We start from the raw sequence: 12,913 nt of genomic DNA, 5'->3' as shown, positions 1-12,913 counted from the left end.
GCCGGGACAATTCTTCTGGGCCGAACATCCTCTCTCTCTCATCTTCATTTACTGTAACACCTTGGTTTGGCCATTATCCTCGCGATTCCCACTCTACTTTAAATAACTCGCTCAATTTTTACCTCTTCTACCCTCGCTTAATCACCCTCATCATGGCTGGCGGTGGAAGCAGATACCGCCACTTGAGCCGCGACTCCGCGCATCGACAAGCCCTGCTCCGAAACCTGGTGACCTCCCTCTTCAAGCACGAGTCAATCACCACTACATGGCCTAAAGCCAAAGAGGCTCAGCGCCTGGCTGAGAAGTTGATTACTCTGGGCAAGAAAAACACCGAAGCAAGCCGGCGACGGGCATTGGAGATTTTCTACGTATGTTCAATCCCGGGGAACAAGCCCAACCCAATTCAAATCAGCATGGGAGTCAGTTTAGTCACGAGAAACAATGGTTCTCAATTCCGTGATTAATCTCTGCAATTTCAAATCTATCATCCTTCAAAGAAAAAAAAAACCAACAACCCAATAACAACACTAACATTCCTCCAGACACCGCACGAAATGCTCCCCAAACTCTTCGGTCCCCTCCGCGAGCGCTACGCAGACCGCCCAGGTGGCTATACACGAGTCCTGCGCATAGAACCCCGCGAAAAGAACGAGTACTTCTCCGCCAAGAAGGGCGACAAGAACGCAATTCGAGAGCCCAAACCCCAGGCTAAGGCTCCCACTGCTATCCTCGAGCTGGTCGATGGGCCGAAGGACATTCGTTTCGCCATGACGGCACGCACAGTGGCGCGTGAGCGCGAGCAGGGCCGGGACCTCGTGCACTCGCTCACGAGATTGAATGTCAAGAAGGTTACACAGTTCCGGAAGGACGGTGTTGAGGTCTTGGAACGGGCGATTTCCAAGCTCAGCCTTGCTAAGAAGCAGAATGATAAGCTCGCTAAGAAGGAGACTGAGTCGAGGGATTAGATGTGGGAAGTGATAGCTCTCTTTTGTGGGGGTTCTGTTTCGGAATCCTCGGCCTGGGGGGATCTAAGGGGTCTGCCCGGGAGATGTTTCTCTTGGGCTTTGATAGGTGTGCTTGATGCTGGCACGGTCCCGCTTGATCTCCAGAGCTCACTTCGTTGTTCTTTACTTTTTTCTTACCAGGAGTTCTGTCTTCTTCCTGTTTATTATGGCATATCCGTCTTCGTTTGCACTCGCGCATGTGACATAGCCTCTGTATAAAAGATTTGATACCTCTTCGTTCTGACTTCATTGGCTAATAAGCTTCATGTAAAGGCATGTGTCGAACCATGATGCGGTAGGGACACCGTACTAGCATTTAATCCTGGGTCTATACATCATTCAAGAGCAACCACTCCCAAAAGACATCACCACCAAGGGTGTCATCAATGACGATCATACATAGCAGACAGACATTTAGAACCCGGCATCTTGCCAATTGTGGTGCCTGACGATCCCGGCCTCACAACATCAATCTTAGATCTTCACAAAAATGCAAGGACCTGCAATGTAAATCTAATAGAAGGCTTACCGCAAGAAATAACGGCCTTCATTGCATCGACTTTGACATTAGGGAGAACTATGGAGTTTGGTTGTTATGTTGCTAACACCAGTGGGAAATCAACGAACTATATATCAAAGACCACATAACCTTGTCATTCATAATTAAACCGACCTTCAGCGGTTGGACTTCAAATTGCCACATTCTGAGACTATCCATTATCGGACCTTTCCAGAAAGAGATGAAGTCTCTCTGTGGCCTCTCAAAGCCCATTTTCTGGGTCGGTTAATGAGATTTGATCTATCAGATGCCGCCTCGACGTAAGAGACTAGTGCCGTCCGCACACGGCAATTACAATCAAGGGACAACAATATTTAGTGCAGAACTATCAATAGATGAATTTTCCAGCATATGATTCAAGCGTATGATGTTATCATAGGCTAAGCCTATCTACCCAAGGGGGTCATTTACTAATCTAGCAAACTCCCGGGAGACAACCAAAACCTCAATTTCCCTCTTTTATAATATCCCAGTGCTCGACAGACCCTGTCCCCCGATCAGAAAACATATAGTGCTTGATTCTCTACTGTCTAGCATTAGATACCGATTTCTACTACACCGCAACCTTCTTGTATGCAGTGTACAACACCCGACATGCCCAACTACACTCTCCAGGCTTCAATGTTTGCTAATCTCCCACCAGAACAGAAAAAGCATAGTCAGAACAGTTACTCAAAATGGAAAATATGTCACTCGAAACACACAACCCGCTCCGGCAAAATGCTCCAACCCCCCCACGCGCCGACAGATATAAAGAAGTCTCAGTGCCATACCCAGGTCCCGCCATTGAATACAGCGCGAAGGAAGATTGCAGCCTGCAAGTCAATGACCAGGACTGCACACTGGAGTTCAGTGACCGAGACTGCAATCTGGAACTTAATCAATACGCCGATGAAAAACACACAGACAAGCAGGCTGAGGCCGGAGTCGAGGCCGCAGACGAAAACCAGACAGAGACTAGCAGACAACGGTCCGCAGCAGATGGGAAACTAGACCCGGAGTCACAGTCTGTGATAGGGTCGGTTTGGCGTCATAGGGCTCGTCGGCGAGAGTGGGTTATCGTTGGTTTGGTTCTTGGGGCTGTTGTTCTTCTTGTTCTTATTATTGTTCCCTCTGCGATCTTCGGAACTCGTCAGTCTCGGTCCCAGCATAAAGCCCTTCCAAATCCATATATTTTATGAAACGGTGAAGGCAAGGGGGTGATATCTGAGAAGACTAAGATGTCTAGATTGAGGGCTGGAGAATTTAATGTGAAATATAGAGGGTCCAAGTGCTATCTCTTTGTTTGACATCTTGTAGTTAGATCAAGATTGACCGCTCGGCGGCCTCGTCATTTCCTTTTAGTTTTCTTTTTCCAGATTCGTTCTATCCCTCCAGGCTTACAGTCAGACCACAGGAAGGTCTTTAAGTGCAGACTGCTCAATACATGTTGAGACGGTGTTTCTACCTTGAACGGATAGGACCTCGCTCCCCACCGTGTTTGATGTTCCAGTCTCAACCACCAGTTTTCTTTCCCTGCCATATATGTAATCTTGGGCTTGTCCATATGAGAAGTCAACGCCATATTGGGTATGCTTCCCTCGAGCAAGTGAGGTGCGATAATTACAAGTCACATGATGTTGGTAAACCCTACCAGCATGGTTATAGCGCTCCTAGTATCTTGGCTTTGTAAGACCTTTGCTGCACTACTTTGACATTTTCCATGGGCCCCTGAGTAAAAGCTTCCAAGCGCAGAAGTTTCCATCTCCAACATGCTGTATTCTCGACTCAGCGGCTCGTGTAAAACCAATCTCCCCTCTGACCCCAATCAATGTACCGAAGATCGAGAAAACAGCAACCACGGGGTCCTTAACAATCCCATAGATGCCAAAGGGTTCCTTCTCAGCTTTTACATTAAACATCACAATCTGGACAATGGTGGTCAGTCCTAATACTCTGATAGTTTTGCCCACCGTTGGGACCAACAACTGAGAACTCGTGAAGTTGATCATGGATTGCTTCTCCATCGCTGTAATCTTGTCTGCTGTGTCCGTAAATCTTTGCATATCCTGAAAAGCAAAACCAGATTAAAAGAGGAGCAAGCTGGATTCCAAAGCCTGTGAGATTTTTCACTGCCCTTGAGATAGTCTCTTTGAAGTCTGGGGTCATCATATGGTTTGGCTTAGGCTACCTGTGCCAGTATCGCTGACAGGCCTTCCGATTCTCCGCATTTTGAGGGTCAAAGATCTACATAAAAGTCTCCAAGCCACTCAAGATCAAACTCAAACTCAAAGATGCGCCATAGCCTTAAATTCTTATACAGAAATTCATACCAATGCACGAAGTACTTCCAACTTGTTTAATTAAGCCCCTCAAACAGTTACAAGTATGCATCATCAACCCACCACTCCAGCAGGCAAGAAAGAATGTTTGAATAACAATTGAAAACTGATGGAAAAAAAAACCAACCAAACCTAAAGAAATCCAGCCCCTGATAATAGGGCACCGCCAACAGGACAGCCGGAGAAGACCAACACCGACTTCCACCACTTACAACCGACACCTACAAAGAGGTCACAGCAATGCGACCAAACCTAATCGCGCGACAACGGCGACTGCGCAAGGTCAATGGCCGGGATTGCACTCTCAAATTTAAAAGACGGGTCGAGTGAACGAATAAGGAAGACATCTGTCACAACCAAGCAGAAGCAGATGAGAGCGCAAGTCCTGAGCTTATCCCGTGCAGCGCGAACGGGGACCTCATCTAAAACGGTTTTTTTGCGGTGATGTTAGTCTTTTGGTTCTTTTGATTGTCAGCACGATGCCCACGGTGATTGCTATGAAGCATTGAGTCGATGGGCTGGCTTCCTTGTTCGGACACCGTGATGGGGTTGGGCTGGTTGAACTAGGTATTGGAGACCTGATGTCTTGACTACGAGGGCCTGGGGTGATCAAGAGGAGGTTGTTTTACCACTAGAACTCATATAGAGCGGTTGCGATCATGTTTGAGACGCTGCTTTTTGTTTTTGACTAGCACTTTTAGCCGAAGTGTCCGTTTGAATTGTTCATTTTGGATTATAAGATCTACGATAGGCAAGCGAGGAAAAACACAAGTCAAACAGGTTCGCGACTAGCTAAGAGCGACTTGGCACATGCACAAGAACCAGGATCGCCAAATATTGTGCTGCTGCAGATGCAAACCTTGGGACACCGCTGCTGGTGAACAGATGAATATATCCCACATCCCATGGGACAATGGTTCATATCTCCACAACTTCCAAAGGACCAAGGATCACATCACAAACAGATACAACACAAATAGTGGCAGAAATGCGACTCAGACCATTAAGAGTTAGCTGGGTTTGGAGACAGTTGTACCTCCCGAAACCACGAGTGGCCCATTGCTGCTGTACGTTGGTGCTGGGGCTGAGGCCGGAACGGGTCGGTTTTTTAGGTCAAAGTCGGAGGGGACTTCGGATGGCGGGGGTTTGGGAGGAAGATGAGCTGGCGTGCCCCATTTTGCGATTGAGTCTCGAGGACCGGTGGGAACTCGGTTTGGAATCATAGCCGGGGTTGATTCCATGGACCGGTTAGGAACGGATTCTGGATACCCGTTCCATTGTTGTTGGACACCAGATTGCATGTTACCATAAGACTGCATTGTGTGTTGGCCTTTGTTAGGGTGACGCCCCGGAGGAGCACCGCCAGGGATGAATGAGCGTATCTGAGGGTTGAAGTGTGACCTGGCATATCCTGCTTGCATTGCTGCGTGGGGTCCAGCAGAATTTTGGAGAGCAGGATTCAGGTGTTGTCCAGAGTATTGAGCATAAGGAAATGGGCCCATATTGGATGGCATATTGGAGCTCATGTTAGGACCCATGTTAGAGCTCATGTTTGCGTTCATGTTAGGCGGCATGTTGGAACCCATGCTGGGTGGCATATTGGAGGCCATTGGCTGCGGAGGATAGTTGGGCCAGTGGACAGGTGGTCCATTTCGCTGATGCGGGGACAGCTGGAAATTCGCAGGGAAAGGAGGCGAGTTCCAGTTGGGCGTTTGTTGATACGGCGTCACGTTGGGCACGGCATAGTTGTTCATTGCCGGCGAGGATGCGTTTGAGGATGGCTGATTCATCATCCCATGCTGGTTCATCGAAGCATACCCAGAATATGGGGAGTGCTGCGGCATGTTTCCTCCTTGCCACGAGCCGTTGGAGGCCATCTGAGGCGACACTGCCACTGGGTACTGGGAGACACCATTCAAGTTCATGTTCTGCTGCCCAGGGTAAATGACACCATTCTGACCAGATGGCATGTAACCGCCAGAGGGTGGCGGCACCCCAGGTCCGAGCAAGTAAGGCACTTGGTTTGGGTACGAGCTATCATTTACAGGAGCATTGTACTGAGCAGCGCCATTTCCATATTGCATCCCTGGGTAGTAGGCATTGAACTGTGAGCGAACTTCGAAGCTGTCATCATGAGGAGTTCGTTGCCTCTGGTTCTTCTTGCGACCGTTCGCTGAGCTGGAACGTGACATGTTGAGATTCGAGTCACCGCTGGCCGGATCCGATTTGGCGATGTCTGGGAAATCACGGAAGATTCGTTCACGTACTTCATGATATTTTGCCTCCCGTTCCTCCCTCGTCAAAGCCATTCGATCTTTGGCGGGAGTAGCGCCGGATGAAGATCCGTGGCGATCTCCATCTGGTCCACTATCGCCATCCTCTGAGTTGGCCTTTGAAGGGTTTGAAGAACCTCCAACACTTCCTTCGAATTGCCCTCCATCGTTTCGGCGCATGATTTTCATTGCCGGGACAGCTGGAGGTGGAGTGCTATTGCAAGCAGCATGCACAGCAGATAGAGGAGTGGGTAGGCGGCAAAATGGTGTTCGATGAAGTCTAACCGATGTCACATTATTGTCGACAAAATGTGTCAAGTGATAGTAGTCCCCAAGCTTGTGTGCAAGAAGTCGCCCAAACGCGTTCGAGGGGGGTAACTCCAGGGATTGGTCATTGCAGTCCTTGATAAAGCATCGAATCTTTTCCTCCAGTTGCAGGATCAGGAGCCGATCTTTTGGCGATTTCATTGCCTCTAGGAGCTTTTCATCCGGCTCCAAGGGAAACCCATGTAAGATTTGGCCATCTTCAACACTACCGGAGGTGGCCGGAATCACAAAGTTATTCGCAAGCGAATCTAGAGGGATTGTACCATTCCCCGGCTGGGTGCCGTCAAACAGAGGAGACACGGGCAAAATTCCGCGTGGGCGTGTGGGAATGCCATCTCGATACTGATCCCGAAACGCTCGACTGCCAGCTTCGGAGCCTGCCACCGAGTTTGGAGCCCCAGTGGCAAGTCCGGAAAGCGACTCCTCTTCATCAATGGCTTGGACACTAGCACTGTCATCTGGACGTACTGAGTCCTTTTCATCCATCGCAAATGTAGTCACCGAGGCAAGACTTTTGGAATCGAAATTGGTCATTTTTGTGGACGAAGTAGAAAGGTGAGTGCGATCATCCTCAAAAGAGTTCTCCCGCTTGAGCAAGCCATTGTTTTGGCCACCAATGAAAGAGGCTGGGCCATCACTGTGCTTCTTCAAGGCGAGGCCAATATCTTGCACACCTCTGCCTAGATCATCAACAGCTAGATCAATGGAACTAGCCTCTGGCGTTTTGTCGGGATTATGCTGGCAGGGTAAGGCTGCGCCAGGGCCATTTGTATCTGAGCAAGGTGATTGTTTTGCTTGCTGGCATGTTTCGTTTTCGTCAGATACTGTGGAAGAATGTGGCTTGAGGGGCGCGGGCATGGCGGCAATCTTGTCACGGAATTAACGATAAGCACGAGGTAGTGGAGTAAACTCTTGGCTTACCTTTGCAAAGGAGAGAGGGCCGTCTCCACCTGGGGGACTTTTTGATGCCATGACAACACTCCGCGGGATGGTTGTTGAAACAGTTTAAATTTCACAAAAAAATTAAATCCGAGATCACGTCGAGCAGCAGCTGCACTCAGCACACCTCGGATTTGCAAATTCGAAGAAGGTTGAAGCTTGTTTGATTGAAAGTAATGTCGCTGCGTAATTTCGTTTCACACAAGCCCAAAACGAAAGACATATCTCTGGGGTAGGGCAATCGCCATGAAGAAAGCTGTGGGAAATGCGCATTAGCACCATGTAAGGTAGAAAATAAGGAGATCCAGAGCCTTAGTGAGAAGGAAGATCCAATTCAATGAAGCAAGGAAATCTGGGCAGATCAGGTAATAGTGCCTCACATGATATCAAAGCTGGCTCATAGTCAGAGGGATGAAGATCTCGTACTGAGTTTTGAAGGGATTCCAGATCCGTTGGGTATTTTTAAGAGCCTATCAGCTCTAGATCATCCGTTCGAGATGGATGACGTGAAGGTTGACAATGAACTCCGATATCAAGAAGGAGCGTTAGGAATCCGAATTCTGATTTCTTGATTGCCTGAAGATTCGTGGGCATTATGCCGCGCCCGACCGCCCTTGGCGCGCGCCTACAATTTCCCTTGAGCTTCAAATGTTATCAGCCGCTAATTTGCGCCGATCAGCCTTACATTTGATTTTGCCTGTGTTTCCCATCGTGGGCGTGTCAAAACCCCTATTTCAGACTGAAGGTACCTGCCAGTCTAAGATTTCACCCGAACTCACAATATCACGAGCTCCAATGAATCGATATCGAAATGCCCCGAAGCTTGGAGGCTCCAACTCCAACAGAGCCACCGCTACCACACTGTGCCAAAAATGCCTCGGACGAGATATGTAAACTCTTTCACTAGTTCTTCAGACGTTTGATTAACTCCGTTCTACGTCACTATAGCTTTGATTGCAAGGCATCCGCGCAAGAACGCCCATACATCCCGCGACCTTCAAGAACTCAGCAGCTACTGAACCCGGACTTGATGCCCAAACTTTCAAGCGAGAATCCAAATGAGTTGTTGCGGAAGTAGGTTCGCGTGAATTATTGTTATTTCCGCACATACTTCTCTGAGAATACTCGCTAACTTGTGTGAAGAGAGGGTGTAGCGGATGAACTACTTGCTACTCGGGGGAAAGAGCGTGGCCGGAAGAGAGACCTTGATGATATGACAGATCTTAACGCTCAATCTCCGAAGCGGGCTAGGTCTCTCTCAGTGGAAACGATATCCACGAATCGATCATACTCCTCATCTCCCCGCCATGACAAAATTGGCACAGCCGACAGGGGTCGCCGAGATGATTCATCGGCATCACCCGCAAAGTCTCGAAAGAGACGCTACAGTGGTTCTACAGAGGGTTCTTCCGGGTCATTCCACTCAGGACCAAAGAACCGCTCACCCTCCAGGGAGCGAACCGACGACCGAAACACCCGACGAAGGAGGCGAGAATCTAGCCCTGACGAACGAGGTCGTCACCGTGGAGCAGGGAGGCACAGCGAGCGAAGAGACCGCCGAAACAAGAGTGTGGATAAGGATCGAGTGAAAGAATCACGTGCCACAACCCAGGATGCTCCCCAAGACCGTTCATACCGTGATCGAGCAAGCCCACCACTCCAGTCTCAACCTGGACGGTCTAGGCCTGAACCAACAAGTCAGAAGAACCAGCCTCTTCGGGAACGAAGCTTGAGTCCTTTCAGTAAGCGCCTTGCTTTGACTCAAGCCATGAATGCTGAACGGTAAATTGAATTGAACAACTGCTCTGCAACATTAGAGCTTCTTACGGCGCAAAATATTCATGGGGGACACGGCGCAGAGTCGTGCTCCATCAGCATATGACCAAGTGTATTATTAGCATCTCTATTGCGGAGTTTGAAAGTATCTGTCAGTCGACAGCGGAACGCCCCAAAAAAATCCAATAATAATTTGTGAACGATACTTAGATAGACTTGCTTATTGTCAATCTTAAGTTGCAAACCTCACATCGCCTCATTTGTGTGCGCAGTATGCCCGTAGCATCAATAGGACGCATCGACCAAGACATCAGAAAAAAAGGAACAAGTTAAATGGACAAATTATAGACAATTACAGGTGGAGACAGACGACCTAGACAACGCTCACATTCCTGCAAAAAAGGGTATCACGTTCAAATCGTTTCTTCATCGCTCTTCTCTTCTTCTCGTTCGCGCATATGGATGCCCTCAATAAGCGTCTCGCCCTCCATGCCCACTTCCTCTCCCTGCTCATCTCCGTCAGATTTGACCCCACATGCTTTCGCAGCACGCTGCGCCTCCTCTATCCGCTGTCGCAAGAGACGGGCAATTGCATTGTCCGTCCGTACATCGAGAGTCTTGAGTTTTTCGTTCAGATCGCGCTTCAAGTCCCAGTTGGGTTTCTTAGGTTGTAGTTTGAACAGATCAATCGATTCATCGGCACCCGCATCCTTCTTGGCTTGTTCCGCTGTGGCCCTTGCAATTTCAGCTGCCTGTGCTTCAACTGTCACCTGGCCTTCTTGCGGGCCTTGCTCGAAGCCCAGTTTAGGCCCACGGGTCTCGGCGTCATAGTTACGGCCGGAGAGATATTTCTTTGTCACATCTGGCGCAGCATCGGCGTCAGGCAGCTTCTGGTCTTCTGCACCGGCCTCGTGTGTCTCTGGTTCAGGTTGCTTGCGCTTCAAAGCTGCGAGCTTGGCGAGCCGGGCTTTGCGGTCTGTGGATGCCGCATCAAGATTTGCATGGTTTGACGACATCTTTGCGAGTGATTGTTGACGTGATAACGGATAGGATTCCTTAACTTGAGGACTAGGAAGGAAAGTAATTGAAGTGACCGGAAGAAAATCCAAAGTTCCTCCACTGCTTGCAAGTTGAAGACGATAGAGCGATAAAAGTAGACATGGTGCGCCACGCACCAGCCACGGCAAAATCGGGCGGAATCCAACTTTCTGTCCGCCCTGATTCCGCGCGCCATACCCGACTTATTTTCTTTGTCTCGGTCTTACCCCCCAATGTCTGTGGATACAAGCTCCTGAATGTCATCGTGTCCGCAACAGCTCGTTCGGTCCCGTCTCAACGGGTTGCTGTCACCACAATGTCGGAGCCCAGGCCGATGGTATCGGCATTCGAGAACGATGAATGTCAGTCATAGAGTGCGCCTCTCCACATACAATACTCTAGCGATCTTAGAACCTGGCATGACACATGATTCTCCTGACCCTACATCATATCAAAGCAACCGCGATTCGACCGACAGTTTGTTTCCTCCAACATGTGAACAATCAGAGCAGGTCCCAATAAATCGGTATGGCCATGGGCAATCAAAACCCACGTCACAATTACGAAGGCTATCGCACACACCGATTATTACGAATGATAAAATGAAGAAGGTTGCCTATGTGCGAAAAGCTGATCCCAGATTTGTGGCCAAGGCAGCTGAGAGAGTCAACCGCGAAATCTTGAAGAAAGGTAAACACTTGACAGATCGAGGGTTGTATCTGGCGCTCGCAATGCGAATGAATTCGCTTTACTCGCGTGATCTGGGACTCCGTCAGTGGAAGGAGTCTTATGGAGCAATTCACAAGGCCAAGGCACATGGCCGTGAGGTCCTGCACAAATCTGCGTTGCCAGCGCTGAGGGAAGATGGCGAGCAACTGCTGGCCTTGCTTCTTGATGACTGTCAAGGCAAGTTTCAAGAGGCCTGGCTGGCAATGAGCCGTTCTACCAGGGCTTGGGCCTGGCAACGCCTGGCCCTTTGGCTGTTGCAAAATAACCCGGCAGTGGCCTTGGAGTTTTTGCTCGTCACAACTGAGCCACGAGAGAAACCAGACCTTACTATGGTTGTCGATTGCTTGGCCTACTTGGAAAGATTTCATTATGAAGAACTCCGGGATTGGACGAAGGGTGCCCACACATTCGAATCGGTTGTTGCAACTTCCCTGGATCCGAAGGACTGGCCAATTGTTTCCCCGCCGCAAAGGGGTATACGGTTCTATATTCGGCGGGCAAGCTTCTTGGGTGTCTACGAGAGCTTCCGTTTAATGAACGAACGAGGCACCACGATGGAAGCGCAAACAGCACTTTGCTATATGTACCGATTTACCGAACTGAAAGATGTGGAATATGCCCTCAGAGCCCTCGAATTCATTCCCAAAATCCAAGATCCTGAATTTTCTATGGACTCCGAAGGAGTCCTGCGGCACTGTTGCAAGCTCCTGACCCTGGACACTGTTGAGGATAATGCCGGAGGGCGCAATTTCCGAATCCTTCCACGGCTTCTCAAAATGGGTGTCCAGCCAGACCGAGACATGATGAATCTAGTGCTCGCCAACGCTTACAAGACTGGGGATCCTCAATTGGGGTCGGACATGCTTCAGTTCATGAAGAATCACCACCATGAATTCGATTCTTATACATACTTGACTCTCCTAACTGATGCGGTGTCTCGAGGTGACCGGGGTCGTGTGGACGAGTTGGTGCGGGAGGTTGAGATGCAAGAGGAACTACGAAACAACCCCTACATTTTCAGCAAAATCTTCCATGCCCATTTCACTTTTACTGCCAAGCAAATTGACCCCGATAGCGATCCCTCAGGAGTTTTCTACTCTATGCTCGATATGTACAACAAAATCCACGATATCACACCGCTCAAAGAACTCCTTTTACTTCCTCCCCAATATACACCTCCGCCAACTCAAGGACTTGAAGTCAAAACCCCACCTTCTCCGGTATCATTGTTCCTCATGATTGCAACATTCTTCCGTTGTAGGAATCGGATATCACAAGTTCATCACATGTACGACAGATTCCGCGAGCTCGTGCAGCAGGGCCACCCATCCATCGCTCCTCTGGTCGAAACTGACCATGTCTACAATGAATTTCTCATCGCCTTCCGCAAGAGCAGCCGTGGACTACGTTCAAGCATACGTCTCGTCGAAGATATGCTTGACGCATCTGCCATGCCGAAAGAGACTACGGCTGCCAAGCCTCTCAATCACATTATGCCCACCCCTCGCACTTGGACCATCCTCCTTAGTGCCTTTAACTACAGTCGCCAGCCTGACGCAGCCGAAAAAGTCAAGGAGATGATGGCCAAGCACGACGTGGAGTACAACCAAGTGACATGGAACACCATCATCAACGGATTCGCAAATGCACAGGACATCCCCGAGACTGCTAGTGCAATCAAGAAAATGGAAAAAGAAGGCTTTGCTATTGACCATTACACAATGAAGAGTTTGCGTTATCTCCGCGACCCCGAACGCCTCTGGGTGGCGATCGAGGAGATGGATGAGAGCCTTGATTCGGATGGGACCCATAGGCTTCTCACTCTCGAGCCCGCATATGATGAGTGCAGTGATCAGGAACACGATGAGCTCGTTGACAATGCCTTGGAGAAGTTGGAGTCAAAGATGAAGCCTAAAATGTAAGATGGGATACCCTTTTGTCTTTTAA

At 49.2% G+C, this 12,913-nt stretch overlaps 6 protein-coding genes across 6 annotated transcripts; 4 read left to right on the top strand and 2 right to left on the bottom strand.

Annotated features, from left to right (window-relative positions):
* Positions 1–152: 152 nt before the first annotated feature.
* Positions 153–965, top strand: Pdw03_1400 (mitochondrial 54S ribosomal protein bL17m; the record flags this gene model as incomplete). The annotated part of the gene is made up of 2 exons (XM_014679620.1): positions 153–368; positions 543–965. The coding sequence occupies 2 exons, from the start codon at positions 153–155 to the stop codon at positions 963–965; spliced, it is 639 nt and encodes a 212-aa protein (XP_014535106.1).
* A 1,275-nt stretch (positions 966–2,240) lies between these two features.
* Positions 2,241–2,744, top strand: Pdw03_1399 (uncharacterized protein; the record flags this gene model as incomplete). The annotated part of the gene is made up of 1 exon (XM_014679621.2): positions 2,241–2,744. One exon carries the CDS (start codon positions 2,241–2,243, stop codon positions 2,742–2,744), a length of 504 nt encoding a protein of 167 aa, XP_014535107.2.
* Positions 2,745–4,894: 2,150 nt separating this feature from the next.
* Pdw03_1398 (Single-stranded nucleic acid binding R3H) lies at positions 4,895–7,456 on the bottom strand (the record flags this gene model as incomplete). The annotated part of the gene is made up of 2 exons (XM_014679622.2): positions 4,895–7,351; positions 7,406–7,456. The coding sequence occupies 2 exons, from the start codon at positions 7,454–7,456 to the stop codon at positions 4,895–4,897; spliced, it is 2,508 nt and encodes an 835-aa protein (XP_014535108.2).
* A 762-nt stretch (positions 7,457–8,218) lies between these two features.
* On the top strand, positions 8,219–9,209 carry Pdw03_1397 (zinc knuckle-domain-containing protein; the record flags this gene model as incomplete). The annotated part of the gene is made up of 3 exons (XM_066099892.1): positions 8,219–8,313; positions 8,372–8,497; positions 8,567–9,209. 3 exons carry the CDS (start codon positions 8,219–8,221, stop codon positions 9,207–9,209), a joined length of 864 nt encoding a protein of 287 aa, XP_065957619.1.
* Positions 9,210–9,612: 403 nt separating this feature from the next.
* Positions 9,613–10,215, bottom strand: Pdw03_1396 (mRNA splicing factor, Cwf18; the record flags this gene model as incomplete). The annotated part of the gene is made up of 1 exon (XM_014679624.1): positions 9,613–10,215. The coding sequence occupies one exon, from the start codon at positions 10,213–10,215 to the stop codon at positions 9,613–9,615; it is 603 nt and encodes a 200-aa protein (XP_014535110.1).
* Positions 10,216–10,839: 624 nt separating this feature from the next.
* On the top strand, positions 10,840–12,888 carry Pdw03_1395 (Pentatricopeptide repeat protein; the record flags this gene model as incomplete). The annotated part of the gene is made up of 1 exon (XM_014679625.1): positions 10,840–12,888. The coding sequence occupies one exon, from the start codon at positions 10,840–10,842 to the stop codon at positions 12,886–12,888; it is 2,049 nt and encodes a 682-aa protein (XP_014535111.1).
* Positions 12,889–12,913: the final 25 nt, after the last annotated feature.

The sequence above is a fragment of the Penicillium digitatum genome, chromosome 5 (assembly GCF_016767815.1).
Source record: "Penicillium digitatum chromosome 5, complete sequence".
Taxonomy (NCBI): Eukaryota; Fungi; Ascomycota; class Eurotiomycetes; order Eurotiales; family Aspergillaceae; genus Penicillium; species Penicillium digitatum.
This window is presented reverse-complemented; position numbering and strand designations above follow the sequence as displayed.